Genomic DNA, 16027 nt, shown 5'->3' on the forward strand with positions numbered 1-16027 from the left:
TAGCGAAAAGGGGGCTAAAAGCCGTCACCAGCTCTTTGGTGTGCTTCTGCTTACTGGCACCAAACTCGGCGTCTTCTGGATGCGAGGCCGGATTACGCACTCGATAGGCGGATAAATCTGGGGATTTGGAATGCAACATGCCTAAAGCAAATGGAACGCTTGAAATGCTGCTGCCTCAACCCTCAAAGCCATGGACAAAGAGTGCAATAATCTCTCTGCCTAACGTGGAATGAATCAAGCTGATGTCTCATCTGGAGACCCTGCACAAAGGGCCAGAGCACGGGGTACACGAGAGATTGAAAGCCCCCCGAAAGAGCATCAAAGGGCCCCCTTCGGCATGCTACCAACAAAGAGCTTTCATGATGTCAATCAGCAGCCAAAGTCCGGAGTACCTGGGAGAGAACCAGCCACACATAGGACCCCCCTTATCGGCTGTCATCAACCACGGAAGGGGGGCCGTCACTTTGGGAGAGCCTCACAAAAGTGCCCCTCCCGGAGCATCAATCTCATCTCATTCCCGGTTTGTGTGTTCAAGTATTCAAGTATCTCGGAGCCTGGCGGCATGAAACAAGGCAAGGCGGCGAATGTTGCTTCTCGGATCCTCAGCCTTGGTGGATTGCGTACTGGGCCGCGTACATGCGTTTGCTTTGTGCTCAGCACTGTAGTTAGCATCTTTGTTGCCTCGACTAGCTCGACCCGGCACCAATCCATCGCCCATCATGCCCGTGGCACAGCGTCAAGCTGCTGGTGAGCGATCAGGCGGTCTTTATCCTCCAGCTAGCACCAAAAGCAATTGGCGGTGGATGTGCTTACAGGCAATGGAGCAAGTTGCAGCTCGACAGCAGCTGGGGGCAAAAGGTGACGATGGCGTTGATCTGGCGGTGCAAGCCCCTCCCCCTCCCCACTGGTAGATACCTTACTGTAGCGCCTAAGGGGACCTAAGGGGACCTAAAGGAGACCTAAAGGAGGTCGATGGAGAAGCGTGTTAGTGGCACCGGACGCTGATGCGTACTCGTCCTTTGTACGGTAGGGCCCCAGCCACAGCCACCGCCATGAGCCAATCGCTTAAAGCGGCAGGCAGCGCTGCCATCCCCCTGTTGGGCGGCCGCGTCGGTACTCCGTGGCCTGCGCAAGGTTCCTCGCACAGAGAACGAAGCACCGCCGGTACCTAGACCCGGGCATCCAGGTACTTTGAGCTAAGGCGGTCTCGCCCTGGTTCGCCGCCTCCCACACAAAGGCTGCTCCACCACGCAATTGTCCCGCCCACAACTCTGTGCCCATCGTGGTAGCGGAGATACTTACTTCCCTCCTTTCCTCCCCCTCCACTCTTTCTACTTCTTCAACAGCACCCACCCCCCAATCGCCAGCTTTCGACTGCGTGTCACCTTAATATTTCCTCACTTTCGACCTCTTTCTTCCCCCTTCAAGCTAACCCTCGAGATCCTGGGATCGCGCGAGCTTCTTCTTTTGTCTCTACCCAACTTTTCCATCAGCTTCATACATTAATCAGTCACAATGGAGGGTACGTGCACCTGCCACCAGGCATCGCGTCCGGCCACCTGGTGCCGAGGCCAATGGATGAAGCATCGCGAGGATGCGTTTGACGCTTGACACGACTTGGCTAACCTTTTGCTTTTGCTGCTCTACAGAAGAAGTTGCTGCCCTCGTCATCGACAATGGGTAAGATTCCCTCCCCCGCCATTGTCTCACCGACATCATAAACCTCCTGTCTGGCAATCTTGTCTGCGGACCATGAGGCATCGCTGGTGCCAGCCACGCCGCGCTGGGACAAGGACAAATTGCATCTCCAACTCCATCACGCCGCCATCCTTTTGCCTTTCCTGAACATCAATAGCTGACACCTCTGCAGTTCCGGTATGTGCAAGGCCGGTTTCGCCGGTGATGACGCTCCCCGAGCTGTTTTCCGTGAGTACCCCACTTCTGCTCCCCTTACCAACTGCCCACCATAGCTATACGCTTTGGGGTGATTGGGCGTGCGCGCGCCACCGCACGTTTTGCTTCACAATGACAGTTTTGCTAACAGCGCCAAACAGCCTCCATTGTCGGAAGACCCCGTCACCATGGGTAAGTTGTCAAAATCCAAGCTCGCGTGTCGGCTGTTCCATTTTCGGTTCGTCATTTTTTGAAAGGACACTGGATCTGACCGAATCTTGCTCAGTATCATGATCGGTATGGGTCAGAAGGACTCCTACGTCGGTGATGAGGCTCAGTCCAAGCGTGGTATCTTGACACTGAGATACCCCATCGAGCACGGTGTCGTCACCAACTGGGACGACATGGAGAAGATCTGGCACCACACCTTCTACAATGAGCTGCGTGTTGCCCCCGAGGAGCACCCCGTCCTGCTCACCGAGGCCCCCATCAACCCCAAGTCCAACCGTGAGAAGATGACCCAGATCGTCTTCGAGACCTTCAACGCCCCCGCCTTCTATGTCTCCATCCAGGCCGTTCTGTCCCTGTACGCTTCCGGTCGTACCACCGGTATCGTGCTCGACTCCGGTGACGGTGTTACCCACGTTGTCCCCATCTACGAGGGTTTCGCTCTTCCTCACGCCATTGCTCGCGTTGACATGGCTGGTCGTGATCTTACCGACTACCTGATGAAGATCCTTGCTGAGCGTGGTTACACCTTCTCCACCACCGCCGAGCGAGAAATCGTTCGTGACATCAAGGAGAAGCTCTGCTACGTCGCCCTCGACTTCGAGCAGGAGATCCAGACTGCTGCCCAGAGCTCCAGCTTGGAGAAGTCCTACGAGCTTCCCGACGGTCAGGTCATCACCATCGGCAACGAGCGATTCCGTGCTCCTGAGGCTCTGTTCCAGCCTTCTGTCCTTGGTCTTGAGAGCGGTGGTATCCACGTCACCACTTTCAACTCCATCATGAAGTGCGATGTCGATGTCCGAAAGGACCTCTACGGCAACATTGTCATGGTATGTTTTTAATCGAGTCTCACAGCTTTTCGATTTATGTATGGTGGCGCTAATTGCATTCTCTACTCTAGTCTGGTGGTACCACCATGTACCCCGGTCTCTCCGACCGTATGCAGAAGGAGATTACTGCTCTTGCTCCTTCTACCATGAAGGTCAAGATCATTGCCCCTCCCGAGCGAAAGTACTCTGTCTGGATCGGTGGTTCCATTCTGGCCTCCCTGTCCACCTTCCAGCAGATGTGGATCTCCAAGCAGGAGTACGACGAGAGCGGTCCCTCCATCGTCCACCGCAAGTGCTTCTAAGGTAAGCTTATTTTTAGAAAGGCGCAGATGGCCGCCGTCACATGATCTCGGAAGACAAGAAGCTAATAGCAACTCGTTTAGAAGCTACGCGAGGTCAAAGACAATACCTCACATCCTTCGCCAATCACTCGTGCCAAGCTCATGGAGGCGGCGAATCATGCAGTGCTTCCATGGCTTCGCACGTATTGCGATCGAGTCTCATATTTACGAAAAGTTTTTGACAGGGTCAAGGGGGTGGGCGTTGGCTTTTCTCCGATGAGGATACAACGGCTCGTGTATGGCAGCTGGGCTGGATGCGCAACGCGAGTCTAGGGGCTAGAAACTTAGGTTGATACAAATATTTATTCGCTTTCCGGTCTTAGATGACAATGACTGCCTCGCGTCTCAACTTCACCCGTACTACAGTATATGGACCTCGTAATTATATTCGTCTTCATGTAGGGCATTATATTTGTGCGATTAACTGTCATGCTTTCCACCTGGAGACTCGTGCCCTGATTGGGGACTGCTACCAGTGGTCGGATTACCGTCATGACTGCTTGTATCTTGTCTTGTGTCGTTACTCAGCTCGGGAATCTCTATCGGGCCATTCTCAATGGTGGTAGCTTCTTCCTTTTCCTCGTCTAGCAGCCGGTACTTTCGTCGACTCTTTTTGGCTGCGCTGTCGGATTTCTTCTTCTTTATCGCCCCGACCACCGCTGAGCGGCTCTGGTCGCCATTGATGAATTCGTCAACCCGCTGCGCCAGAATTTCCCGGGCTAGCTTGCGGTTTTGGCTGCGGGATCGAGTGGCTTGGGATTTGACGACGATGCCGGTGGGGATGTGCTTTAGTTGGACGGCCGAATTGGTTTTGTTCTAGAGAAATAACCGCAACAATTTTCTTAGGCACTGTTGCTTCCACAGAAAATGAAGAGAAGAGGCGATCCCCTGCGTGCTGAAGAAAGGGTACGTACGATCTTTTGGCCGCCGGGGCCGCTGCCTTTGAGGTAGGACTCTTCGATTTCGGAGTCTGGTGGGGGCTTTGGACGGGGTGGGAGGCTCTTTGAGAGGGCGCCGAGGGTGCTGAAGAAGGGATGCTTAGGTATGATTCTAGCTGTGAATGTAATTGGGTATATGAAGGTTGTGAGGAACGAAGATGTGAAGCGAAACATGGTTAGAGCAAGGGCGTGTTTCTTGTACGGCAATTTGATGTTGCCCACGATGATGCTCTAAAATGACCATAAAGTCAAAGATGGCGGAGGTTGAGCCACTAAAATGAGCAACTAGCCTTGGCCGGGCGTGGCTTGTGGCGTGCACCCTGCTATAAACAGCGCTGGAAAGTTAGCACGGAAAGCACATGCAGCGACATCAACCGGACCGGAACGTGTAATTTTGCCCTTTTTCCCTTTCCTCCATCACCATTCCGACCCGAGACGAAACATTGGCCTCTCCACGAACAAACACCTCGCGATCCGAAAAGAACACCGACAAGCCGCAAAAACCACGAAGCAGCTTGCTCATTGCGAGGAGATAAAGACTCAGAGAACAACACTAGACCGTCTGTTGGGTGGAAAGCATCTCGTCAATTCAATTCGACATGGCGTCGCAAGGCATCAAGAGCATGATCCAGCGGAAGATGCTCCAGATTGACGTTACGTTTGGGACGTATCTGTTTTCGCCAGTGGAGAAGTTTGCTTATTGTATGTTCTCTTTTCCCTTGCCCATTGCCGTCTCCCTGTTTCTTCGTTTTTTCTCTCGCCTGACGATTCATTGTTTCCCGTGACCCCCTTTTGGGATGGCATGATGATTGATTCCGGCAATCCCGCTCACGACACAACACCTAGAATTATTAAAGAATTGCTGCTAACAGGAACTTTTTTTTGGTAATTGTCTAGATTCGATTGTGTTTTTGCTCTTCAGCCTGCTCTCCATCGCCGTCATCCTATACCTCCCGCATCACATTTCCATTCTGACCGGTCGCGCGTGGTACTACATCAACGGCGAGACCATTGACATTACGGCCTTCACGCGAGACGTCTTTAGCAGCGCGATGGGAACTGGTAAGGACGCTGCAGCGGTTGTCAGGGAGCTGTGAGGCGGAACAATTAAGGATTGATGGGCCGAGGCTCTTATGAAGTTTATGGATACGAAAACTGGGACAGGGAAGAGTGAACCGATGAGCTGCTACCTGGCGAATTGAACCATTTCGACGTAATATGGAGAGCGTAGCGAGAGGCTCTGGTTGATGCAGTCTGCTTCGACTTGTTTTTTTTAAAATATGGCGTTGGGCAGGTCGATTTATGAGGAAGCCTAATAGAATGGCCAGATGGTACATTAATAATGATATGCTCCTAGAAATACTACGAATTAATTAAGAACAATACAAAACTTTCTACCGCAATGGAATGTCCAGTCTATTTGTGTTTAGCAAATTGTGAATGTACGGTATCCAATTCAAATCTAATTCAGGCGCCTATGAGTGTTTCTGCTCTTTAAAGTATTTCTCTCCAAAGCCATACAGCCTCAATGAACTATCCTCTCCTGCAACGGCGAGCTCATACTTGCTCTCTTTTTCGTCCTTGCTTACCGGCCGCCAGGCCAGTTGAAGCACCGTCTTGGGAAGAATCAACCTATCCATGACTGTTAGTCAAATACTGAGAAGAAAAGAGCAAAAGTCTCGAGCGATTTCAGCTTCAAAGAAGCGAAATAGGGAACAAACTTACTCAGAAGATGTCGGCAACTCTGAGACAGAGGAGCCATCCTGAGCTACCGTGCACAGGCTAATCCGCCCGCTCTCGGTACCGACTGCGAGGATGTATTTATCACCAACGGGCTGTGCCAGGAAGTCGACTGATGTGACTGGGCCGTCGGAAGCCAAAGCAGATACTTGGGTGAATTTAGCCTTGGCGTCCTCGCCATCTGGCTTTGACAGAGACCATACTCTGACTTGCTTGTCACGACCGGCCGTGGCGAACAGAGGTGCCGCAGAGGGGGCCCATGCGGCATCGAGGATCATTCTCGAGTGGCCCTTTGCGTTGGCCTGCAGCAGCTGATACTGGACAGTGCCGTCTTCTCCGACGCCTCGCTCGAAGACAGCCCACTGGCGATCACGGCCGACACTCAGGAGATACTTGTCGTCGGAAGAGAAGCGCAACCGAGTGGCCGTCAAGGAGTGGGCTGCTAGCGGGGGTCTGAGCTCGGTCCACTTGTCCGTCTCGAAGATGCGGATGACGGCGTGGTTGACGGAGCTGGCCTTGCAGGCGCTGGCGATGAGCTTGCCGTCGTGGCTGGCGGCAAGGCACGAAATTTCGTAGCCATGGCCATAGAGCTTCTCCGTTTCGGGCCAGAGGGTGTGTCGGGAGAGGGTTTCTTCAAAGGGTGGGTGGTCAATGTCTAGATAGGACTTCTTGACGATGGAGGCCGGGTCGATGGCGTCTCGGTCGCGGTCGTCTATGGGTTGAATTTCTTGGTCGTCGTCTAGGGCGTCGATGGCCTTGTTTGAGAGGCCCAGAACGGGCATGTTGGCGGCGTCGGGCATGTCTGCAATGTTTGTTCCTTCGATGCCCCCTAGACGGCTGAGCATGGTGGCCACTGCCTTGGGCTCGCTGAAGACTCTCATGAGCTTCTCATCGGCGCCAGACACAAACTGGGAGGAGCCTAGCGAGTCGATGCAGTTAAGATCGTAGCCGTGAATCTGAGGACGGGACATTTCGTGCCAGGTACCAGAGCTCTTCCACTTCATGTGGAGACGAGTCGTCTGATCTGAGCTCGTAGAGAGAAGGAAGCCGCCATCTTTGGACCAGGAGATGCCGGTGACGGCTTTTGTGTGGCCAGAGATGGCAACGCAAGGTCGCCACATATCTTCCGAGACGTCATACTCCCATCTTCTCCAACTGCCTGTTCTACCCAGGCAAGCCACGGACTTTCCATCAGGAGACCAGAGACCAGTCCAGAAACCGCCAGTGCTGCCTGTTGCTGTTGTAGCGCCCTTTTCTCTGCTAATCTCTCCAAGTCTGACCATGCTGACCCAAATACCGGAGCTGGGGTCAGCCTCCCAGATAGCCAAGGAATTATCCGCAGAAGCAGACAAGAGTTGCAGCTTGCCATCAGCCTGAGAATGCCACTTTGCGCTGTAAATCCAGTCCTCGTGGCCCAGAAGCAAGGCCTCAAACGTCACAGAAAAGTCTTTGCCGGAAACCTTGAGCCAGTGTGCTTTGTTTGACGGGGATTTTCCTGGCATGAAGGCGCCGCTTGATGGGTCTGAGCCTTCGGCAGCCAGGGCGGGGAGTTCTTTGCCCTGGTGAACCCTCCAGATTCTGATGTACTTGTCCTGACTGGCCGATGCAAGAAGCAAATCGCTGTCTGGGCTGCTTGTTTCTCTTGAAAAGCTTAGGGATCTCAACCAGCCCTCATGGCCGCTGAGTGTTGCCTGAAGCTGGAAGTGAACGCTGTCTGCCTTTGTCTCGGCTGTGAGGATCTGGATGACATCCCTTGTGCCGGCTGAGGCGAGGATATAAGCGCCATTATCGGCGCCGAGAGTGCTGAGTGAGAGTGATAGAGGGAAGTATTTTGGCGCTGTGTTGATGGTCTGGACTAGTTGTAGTTGTTCATTCTCAAAACTCCATATCCTGACAGTCGCATCTGCTGCTCCCGTTGCGACAATCCATTTTGGCTGGTCGGCAGCAACTCGCAGGGCGGCAACGTAGTTTACAGGCCCGGTGTGCTCAGACGCCGTCTGAAGCAGTTTGAAGTCTTGTCTATCATCAGTAGACTTCCAGACAGCTATGGTCTTGTCGTCTGAGCCACTGATGAAGTATGTCGAGAGGTCACTGTCCAGCTCTGGCAGAAACGATATAGCCTTGACAGTTTCCTTGTGCCCGTTTAAGAGTCTAAATACACCTCTAGGAGAGTTGGCCTATAAAAGATAATCTAAGTCAGAGACATGCCTTTTGAAAGAGAAGAAAACATTGTATGTGAATGCATGATATCATGGTAAACTTGATAAAACTCACAGCTGGGCGCCATAGAGCGATATTGCAATCGGCTCCATAAGCCAGCAGCCCCGTCCGACTCCAGTCTGCAACCGCAGTCTGTCTATTCGCACCGGCCGCGAGATGCTCTACCGTCAAGTCTTTTGAGCTCATATCACCAATATATTTCTGTCCGTTTATGTGTGGACTTGACTGAGACTCAGATTCATCGACGGAAGAGGGATCCACGTGACAAGCTTGTGACAAGAACTTTTTTATCTTAGGCGGTTTTTGGCGCTTGCACGGTACGGGGCTACCAAGGCAAAGCAGAGGCTTTGTGGAATGTTACACAGTTACAGCACGGCTATTCAGTAATTTTAAGCTTGGATATGATTATATTTTACGTTTAGGCAGTTGAATTGTCGTAAACTGTATACAATCCATTATTCTGAGTAGATATTTCGTCTATGTAGGGCAGGAATCCCGTGTCAGACATCCGATTGTTATATGAAACTTCTGGTTTGAGACCTGTACTAGAAGCATCAATCCTTCTAACAGCGCTTCGTACAGCGCTTATTCATCGCTACAATTTAGGGCTGGTGCGGACGGGCTAGGCCGGAACAAGGGCTAATGATACGCCGCGCCTGTGTCACTTCTGCCGCCGTTATCAGATCCCGCCTGCCAGATGCCATTGCCACCAACACTCGATCCCCGTGAAAAGTCACAGCCCGCTGGATCGAGCCTCATCGAAATGGCTTCCACCCCCGACGACGCCACTGCGCATTTCTCCCTGAACGTGGAGTTTTCGTAAGTCTCCCCCTTCTCATGCGCCTAAAGCATTCTCGTCACATATCCTTTCCTCCCTACAGCCGGACCATTGTCGAGACGCCATAATGGTGATACTGTGGCCAGCCTCGACGCATCTCCTCCTCCTTTCATTTCCTCATCTGGGTTGCCATACATGTCAAGGGTAGGCTAACTGTGCTATACAGAGGAGGCCTTGAGATGCTCTTCTCGGACCAACGCCGCCACTCCCTCACTCTGCCTGCCAAGGACAAGGATGGCAACCCTTCCAACATTGCGTATTTGATACATCATCTTTGCGAGAATGTCATGAAGGACACTCGCAAGGAGCTTTTCGTCCTGCAGGAGCATCTGTATGTCTCATCACCCTCCCCCACGAGCTATTGTGTTTGAATCGATGGACGGTCTTCCTTTGGAGCTCTACCTCCCCTGGTCCCCTTGCCCCTTCAGCTACACGACTCGCACAGTATCAAGACCATGGCTCGATAGTGTTTGTGATGAGTTGCCTCCTGTATCAACCCCGGCCTATCATAGAGCTCTCACGGCGAAGGACCAACAATAGCACTTCATTTTATTGCAACTAGTGGCAAACTGATGCTAATCTCAACAGACGACCAGGTATCCTAGTACTCATCAATGATGCGGACTGGGAGCTGGAGGGAGAAGAAGAATATGAGCTGAAGAGCGGCGACAATATCCTCTTTGTATCGACCCTGCATGGCGGCTAAAGCTTCAACATGGGCCTTGACTCGTCTGTGCTAGATGCTTGTGTCCATTTTCTATTGTTAGAGTATCGCCTCCGTCGAAAGCAGCAGCGTACTACTCCCTGCATGAAGGAAGTGTGCGGCGCCTGATAGTCGATTCCACGTTGTGACGATGGGTGGCTCAGCTGGGATGGTTCAGCTCGCTATACATTGTACAGCCAACAAGCTGCCAAGCTTCGCATGAATCTTTGTTGAGATCCGAAGCTTTCTGTTCTGCTGCCCCAGCTTCGTCCGCCACTCATACGAACGCGGGGGGGTGCAGATCAGGAAGACGTTCCATGGGAAGTTGAAAGAACCGGTCTTTCGGTTGACAGACACCCCTTGATACCCAATGCTACGTATTATACGGAGCACTCTATTCAAACCATGATACTAGCGTTGTTATCTCGTTGCGCTCTCGCGAAGCTGTCCAAATTCATAACCGAGCGCATGTTCTAGCTTCAGCAAACTTGTGTGCGCTTGTACGAGTATACACGCCTGCCGTCTTACTTGCTTCGCTCTCTCCAATCATCGTGACCCAGTATTGAGTCCTAGGATCCCTCATCTCTCATCTTGCAGCATGTGTTCTTGATATTGTCATGGCGGTGAGCCATGCAATGCATACCACCGTCATCGATCACTCCTTCGTGCTGATGCTCGACAATACGAGCAAATCACGGCTTTGACCACATCACACTCGATGCAGATGCAGCTCTACCGGGTTTAACAACTATTCAACATTGAGCGGTGAAAACGAAGGGTGGGATGGTGCGAGCCAAAGAGCTCATGCATCAAGGCACTAGCTGATACTCGGCTGCAACGATGCCTGCACCAAGTTTTCGACGTGTAATATTCCTCATGGGCGTTCATCTTCGGCAATGTGTCGAATGCGTGCAGCAGAGCTGCATCTATGGACGCCACCTCCATTTCTCCGTATCATCTCTGTATACGAGCCCATGGCTCTGAAAATCCACAAGGCCAACCCCACGCCCTTTACGCTTCGATCTGGTTCCGTTTCGGTCTCGACGTTGTTGGGCCGCTCAGCGCATTCACCCATGGAAGCTCACAGAGAGTTGGGGGCCGTAACTAGAAGTCGTCCATCCAGCAAGCATACACAACTTGGTGTGGTTCACTTTTACAGCCATGTTCCCTGTCCTTCCTCACACGTGCACACAAAAGGTATCCGTCAGTTGTTTTCGCATTGGACCCTCGGCAGCGCTCTGGACCGACCCCACCATTTCCTCCGCCTCACACTTTTTTTTCGCTCTCTATTCATGCGGTATACCAAGCCTTACGAGGGTTTTTTCTGCTGGGTGTGACCATTTTCATGGGTTTGGTGACATTCATGATTCAGAACAATGAAGAATCTCCGTTTTGTTGACCAACCCCCCTCATCTCTGCTCTTGCTCGTGTCACTTTTACACCCAATCTATCACATCCCAATACAACCCAACAGGTACTCCGTACATGCATTCGAATCCTTTCGTCCCAAGTTTCCAATCCCTACCCCCTCCCCCAGCCAGATGCAGCGAATGGGAGCACCATTAGGTGGTGTTTTCCATTTCTCAGGTTCAGCCGCTCGAGGGTGCCTCTTCAGCAGGAAAAATCCCCCGTGCGCCCGCAAGCAGCAGGGGTTTGCAGAGTGTGTAGGTACTCGTACCATTTTCCACTTGGTGCGCAGCAGTTTTAGCTGCGTTTTTTGTCATTTTTTCCTCTTCTTTGCCCTCTCGCAATCTATTCCCCTTAGCCTCTGCGGCTGAGATGAGGGCCGCTTTTAAGAATCTGACTGGGGGGAGTTGGGATCCGGGTTGCTGGGACTCAGTGCGGGTTGTGTGCTCTGGATCAAACACACGGGCACACGCTTCCTTGAACATTCCACATACACTTCGGCAACAACGAGAGAACGATGCGGATTTGCAATCATTATGACGATTACGCCACGACCAAGCTTTTTTCCAAAGAGGTAGGTAACATGAGATAAAGACGCAAGGAAGCATCATGCCAGCGGACAAAGTTCCTCAAGTCGAGAGAACACTAAGCTCTCCCTTACATCAAGATCTACCCACCACAAAGCACACGTTGCTGCCCCCGTGTTCTACAGCTTTGTGCCTCGCAACACCCCAAATCGCTAATTCGAATGCAAGGGGGAGTAAGCCGGATTTTCTCCAGCAGTTCCCACGATTGTTACAGATCACTCTGCGTGGCTGAAAAAGAAAAAAGAAGGTGATGTCCAGGTGCGTGGGTTCGTCCTGATGTGATACCTATTATTCCCTCTCCCCTCAACACGCCCCCCAGATTTTGTGTACTCCTACTGTACACGGGCGTGTCGTCTCATTGCGTCGATTGGAACTAGGAACGCCGGAATGAAACCCCGTGACATGCCACCCCCAGCATGACGATGCAAGCGCTGCGACACTATTCGCTCGACGACATCATCCCTGTCGGTACTTTGTCACTTGCTTCCTGGTCGTAATCAAGCATACAGTAGGGAGCATCATAATCACGTTGAAGGGGTGCCAAAAGTGTGCAGAAAATGCCAAACTATGTTGTGATGTTTGAAGCTAAAGTGTTCCCAAGACAATTTTTATAAGAAAACAACAAATGAGCATAAAAATAGCAAAGAACAACCCGACCAAAACCCAGAATGCTGCCAAAAGTCCACCGTCGTCTTCTTCTATGATTGCCCTCTTCATGTGAAGAAGAAGCATACCCAATACCTGCCATATCATACCAAATTACACAGCCGCCCATAAAGCATCCAATACCAATATCAAATCCGAGTACAAAAGTAAAGACAAACAAACCTCCGCACCAATAAGTCTCGTAGATGCCCACGAGGTTGATGTGTTGAAACGCAACATGCCATAACATCTCCTTGAAGCAGTACCAAAAACGCAGAAGTCCATCCCTCCAACAGTAGCAATGTACCATCATGCAAGGGTATCTGCGTAACCAAAATTCAAAATGCCTCTCCCAATCTCTTACAGGTAAGTCCGTCCGCCGGCCTAAAGCTCAATATAATCCAAATCCCAATAACTGGCTGTGTCGCACAACATCCTAAATGCTCATGTTCTGTCGACAATCAATATGGCGATTTTTGTCGTCGCTCTATCCCACACAATATGCCCAATCCAAATCTTGGATGCGAAGTTTTCCTTCTTCTTTTCTTTTAACCTTTTTCTTTCTTTCCGGTCGAGGGTATTTAGCTTTAATAATGTTGCATTCTTGTTTGTACCATGTGAGCACCGCTCATTGCAATCGTAACCTTGTCCTTGATAACAGTTGTATATCTTGGCTGTCTCGTATAATCATCAGAAGAAAACGGAATGCCACGTTTTTAATGATTCTTGGTATAGGCGTGTTGGGGTCCCCATTTGGAGAGAGCCATGTCATACATAACCGGAGGCGACGTTGGTCCATAGTTGCCAAAAGAAGGATTGGGGTTACGCAGCACATTGCTCAAGCCATTGGCGGGCACCTGAGGTGTCGCGTATGGTGAAGGTCTACCTTGAGAGACTTCTTGGTTTTGGGCTGGCATAGCCATCTGAGGCAGCTGAGTGGTAGCAGGGGTCTTGAGTTGGGCAGCTACTGGAGACTTGGCATTTCGAGAGGCTGCAACATCTTGAAGCCCGCGAGCTGCCACGGCACGAGTCTTACCTCGGCCTTTGATCCCCTTGTTGCTGTTCTTGTAGTGTTTCTGAAAATATTCGAAAAGATCGTGGTAGTTCTCCGGCACTTCGCCATGCTCAGAGAATTGCACAAACATCTGGGTGAGTTTTTGGAGCGTTGGCTTGTGAAAGTTGTTCTGGTGTGTCTGCAAACTCCGTATGTTAGAATGGCCTACTTGTTTATACTTATTTCTAGATTGCCCACCTTCATGTTTCCCAGTTGGGAAAATGACTTGTTGCAATCGTCAAGCCGGCAAATGAACGGCTTGAGACCTTTATGAGTCTCTTCGTGAGAGCGAAGATTTCCTCGTTGAGCAAAGGTTTTGCCGCATACACTGCAAGCGAATGGCTTTTCGCCCGTATGGCGACGGATATGAGTCTGTAAACAACCGAATGAGTTAGTATGAATACAACTGTGAAGAAAGTCGATAGGATTTACCTTGAGATTCCCGCGCTGCGAAAAAGTAAGGCCGCAGTTTTCCTTGTCACAGACCTATCTACCATTAGTGATATTGTAATGGAGAGGAGATTGGGCACATACGTATGGTCTTAGGCCTGTGTGAGTGCGTATATGAATATCCCGGTGGGTTTTCTGGACAAAGGATTTGCCACAGTTGGGGCCATCACACACCCACTGCTTTCTGGATTTTCCACCTTGGGTACGAAGGACGGGCGCGTCTGATACACAAGCTCTTGGTGTCTGCACAGGCGTGGGAGCTTGTTGCTGATCTTCGGTCGTCTGTGTCTTCTGAATGGCTTTCATGAGCTCGTCGACTTCAGTTTTGAAGTTGATCGCGTCGCTCGGACGAATTGTCTCATTATAAATAAGAGTCTTGGAGTTGATGACCTGACTCGCAACCAAGGGGGCTGGAGTAACGGGCCCTAGAGAGACGAGACTCGAAGCGACAGAGCTGGGAGTGCCAGGGCCAGCAGAAGATTTGGTAGCAACAGAAGAGATCGACCCCCTCCTAGAGATAGGAGAATAGGGTTGATAACCTCTCATGGGCTGGGAATGGCGTCGATCGACCGTAGAGTTGGCCATACGCGCAAGAGTGTGTTCGGCAAATTCAGTCTTGAATGGAGAACCAAGCGGAGTTGATGGCGGCGGGCTCTGATATGCCATGTAGGAATATGTGCCCGGATGTTGGTATTGAGGAGATGAGACTGTTGACATGGGGGGCTGATTATAGTTGGAGTCCATCAGGTACTGGGTAGACATCTGGCGTTGCATCTGGCTGCCAGCTTGGACTCTAGGGTCAAACGGCATGAATTCAGAAGAGCTCATCATGGGGAAGGTTTGTGGAATCTGCTGAGGCCAACGGGTCCAGTTGGCCTGAGTCTGTTGTTGAGGTTCGAGGGCCATGTTTGCTAGCCGGTATTCTGTTCTTGCGGCCACAGATCTGATCTGGTCTAATCAAATGAAGGAAGCTGAGCGTAATCAAAAAGTGTCTAGGAAGGGGTAAAGTAGTTGGAGGGATGGTGATGAATGTGGACGAGAATCTGCTTTCCAAAGGTTTGTTGTAGCCAATTCATAGATCAAGGTAAAGAATGAGGGTCTCTGTCAAACAGATAGGGGAAGAGGAAGGCCTTCTGGAAGGCGGTGGTGGAGAGGGTTATATACTGGGGGCCTGGCTGGGGAGATCTTGGGAGAGCGATATGATATATAGGTAATTGGCATGAGGAGCAATCTACCAGGTTTGTGGGTGACTGGGGTTGTGTGGAAGCCCAATCGCCTGGTACTGTGAGCCGGAGATCTTGGGCTGCTGAGTAGGCCATATCCAAGATGTGACTGGGGCCCAGTGTCTGGGATGGGGCAAGACGCCAGGCACATAGCATGAGTAGTAGTTGACTACAAGGGGGAGCGGAAAGAAAAGGCTAAGGCAAAGGTTGCAGAGGCGATTCAAGGACAATAATTGACAAGTGATGAACCTCAAGTACCGATAGAGCGCAGACATGAGGCCTTTGCTCCGGGAGGACGGAGAACGGGTAAGAGCAAGCCAAGCAGTACCTAGGCTGGTAGAGCTTGTTCACACGCCCCCTTCTAAAATAGAGGCTAAAACAGGATCCCCAGTCTTAGCTGAGTGACTGAGATGTGAAAGCTGGAGGAGAGAGGAGAGGGGGTGTGGCAAGGTGCGACAGGGTTGAGATGGGGGTCCAAGACCGAGCCTTTTGAGGGCTAGCTAAGGCAGGCCATGATGCTGCCAACTTGGAGTAAGTAACAGAGAACAGGAAGAGATGCCAGAGAGCAGCCGAACAAGGGGCCTCGTAAAGGGAAGAGAGAGTAAAGAGGCTATGTTTAAAACCAGGGTGTTGGTTCGTCCTTACAGGACTCTTGCCTCCTTGCCAACCAGGATAATGGCATCGCCGGCGGGCTCCTCACATCGGACCAAAAACAGGTAGATGAACTTTTCCGCAGCAACGTGACCTGCGTACGAAGCGCTTCATATGAGCATATCCACAGTCGCTTAAGCTGCCTGGCAGTAAGGCTCGGGCCCTTGCCACGGTCCCTCAGTTGGTCCCGTATGAGTACTGCGGCTCTCACACGCGCAGCAGTAGATTTTCGGCACGCATTAGGCCTCGGGTAAAGCGATAGTTGCATGTATGTCTGAA

At 51.4% G+C, this 16027-nt stretch overlaps 8 protein-coding genes across 8 annotated transcripts; 4 read left to right on the forward strand and 4 right to left on the reverse strand.

Moving 5' to 3' along the window:
* The first annotated feature begins 330 nt into the window (after window positions 1-330).
* M431DRAFT_510026 (hypothetical protein) lies at window positions 331-840 on the forward strand. Its single transcript, XM_024919398.1, has 2 exons — window positions 331-652; window positions 814-840. The coding sequence occupies exon 1, from the start codon at window positions 363-365 to the stop codon at window positions 564-566; it is 204 nt and encodes a 67-aa protein (XP_024772427.1). The 5' UTR covers window positions 331-362; the 3' UTR covers window positions 567-652; window positions 814-840.
* A 447-nt stretch (window positions 841-1287) lies between these two features.
* M431DRAFT_510027 (hypothetical protein) lies at window positions 1288-3387 on the forward strand. Its single transcript, XM_024919399.1, has 7 exons — window positions 1288-1522; window positions 1650-1680; window positions 1871-1926; window positions 2055-2085; window positions 2180-2951; window positions 3023-3254; window positions 3335-3387. The coding sequence occupies exons 1-6, from the start codon at window positions 1516-1518 to the stop codon at window positions 3251-3253; spliced, it is 1128 nt and encodes a 375-aa protein (XP_024772428.1). The 5' UTR covers window positions 1288-1515; the 3' UTR covers window position 3254; window positions 3335-3387.
* A 325-nt stretch (window positions 3388-3712) lies between these two features.
* M431DRAFT_89985 (hypothetical protein) lies at window positions 3713-4404 on the reverse strand (the record flags this gene model as incomplete). Its single annotated transcript, XM_024924093.1, has 2 exons — window positions 3713-4108; window positions 4207-4404. The coding sequence occupies 2 exons, from the start codon at window positions 4402-4404 to the stop codon at window positions 3713-3715; spliced, it is 594 nt and encodes a 197-aa protein (XP_024772429.1).
* A 425-nt stretch (window positions 4405-4829) lies between these two features.
* On the forward strand, window positions 4830-5327 carry M431DRAFT_89827 (hypothetical protein; the record flags this gene model as incomplete). Its single annotated transcript, XM_024924067.1, has 2 exons — window positions 4830-4932; window positions 5128-5327. 2 exons carry the CDS (start codon window positions 4830-4832, stop codon window positions 5325-5327), a joined length of 303 nt encoding a protein of 100 aa, XP_024772430.1.
* A 378-nt stretch (window positions 5328-5705) lies between these two features.
* Window positions 5706-8376, reverse strand: M431DRAFT_7261 (hypothetical protein; the record flags this gene model as incomplete). Its single annotated transcript, XM_024922046.1, has 3 exons — window positions 5706-5862; window positions 5956-8147; window positions 8245-8376. 3 exons carry the CDS (start codon window positions 8374-8376, stop codon window positions 5706-5708), a joined length of 2481 nt encoding a protein of 826 aa, XP_024772431.1.
* A 577-nt stretch (window positions 8377-8953) lies between these two features.
* On the forward strand, window positions 8954-9734 carry M431DRAFT_89927 (hypothetical protein; the record flags this gene model as incomplete). The annotated part of the gene is made up of 3 exons (XM_024924083.1): window positions 8954-9009; window positions 9195-9359; window positions 9617-9734. The coding sequence occupies 3 exons, from the start codon at window positions 8954-8956 to the stop codon at window positions 9732-9734; spliced, it is 339 nt and encodes a 112-aa protein (XP_024772432.1).
* Window positions 9735-11194: 1460 nt separating this feature from the next.
* On the reverse strand, window positions 11195-12020 carry M431DRAFT_471281 (hypothetical protein). Its single transcript, XM_024915432.1, has one exon. It carries the CDS (start codon window positions 11747-11749, stop codon window positions 11321-11323), a length of 429 nt encoding a protein of 142 aa, XP_024772433.1. The 5' UTR covers window positions 11750-12020; the 3' UTR covers window positions 11195-11320.
* A 1066-nt stretch (window positions 12021-13086) lies between these two features.
* M431DRAFT_483876 (hypothetical protein) lies at window positions 13087-14780 on the reverse strand (the record flags this gene model as incomplete). The annotated part of the gene is made up of 4 exons (XM_024916158.1): window positions 13087-13563; window positions 13623-13796; window positions 13857-13910; window positions 13959-14780. The coding sequence occupies 4 exons, from the start codon at window positions 14778-14780 to the stop codon at window positions 13087-13089; spliced, it is 1527 nt and encodes a 508-aa protein (XP_024772434.1).
* Between the last annotated feature and the right edge of the window lie 1247 nt (window positions 14781-16027).

This window comes from Trichoderma harzianum, assembly GCF_003025095.1.
Source record: "Trichoderma harzianum CBS 226.95 unplaced genomic scaffold M431scaffold_9, whole genome shotgun sequence".
Classification (NCBI taxonomy): Eukaryota; Fungi; Ascomycota; class Sordariomycetes; order Hypocreales; family Hypocreaceae; genus Trichoderma; species Trichoderma harzianum.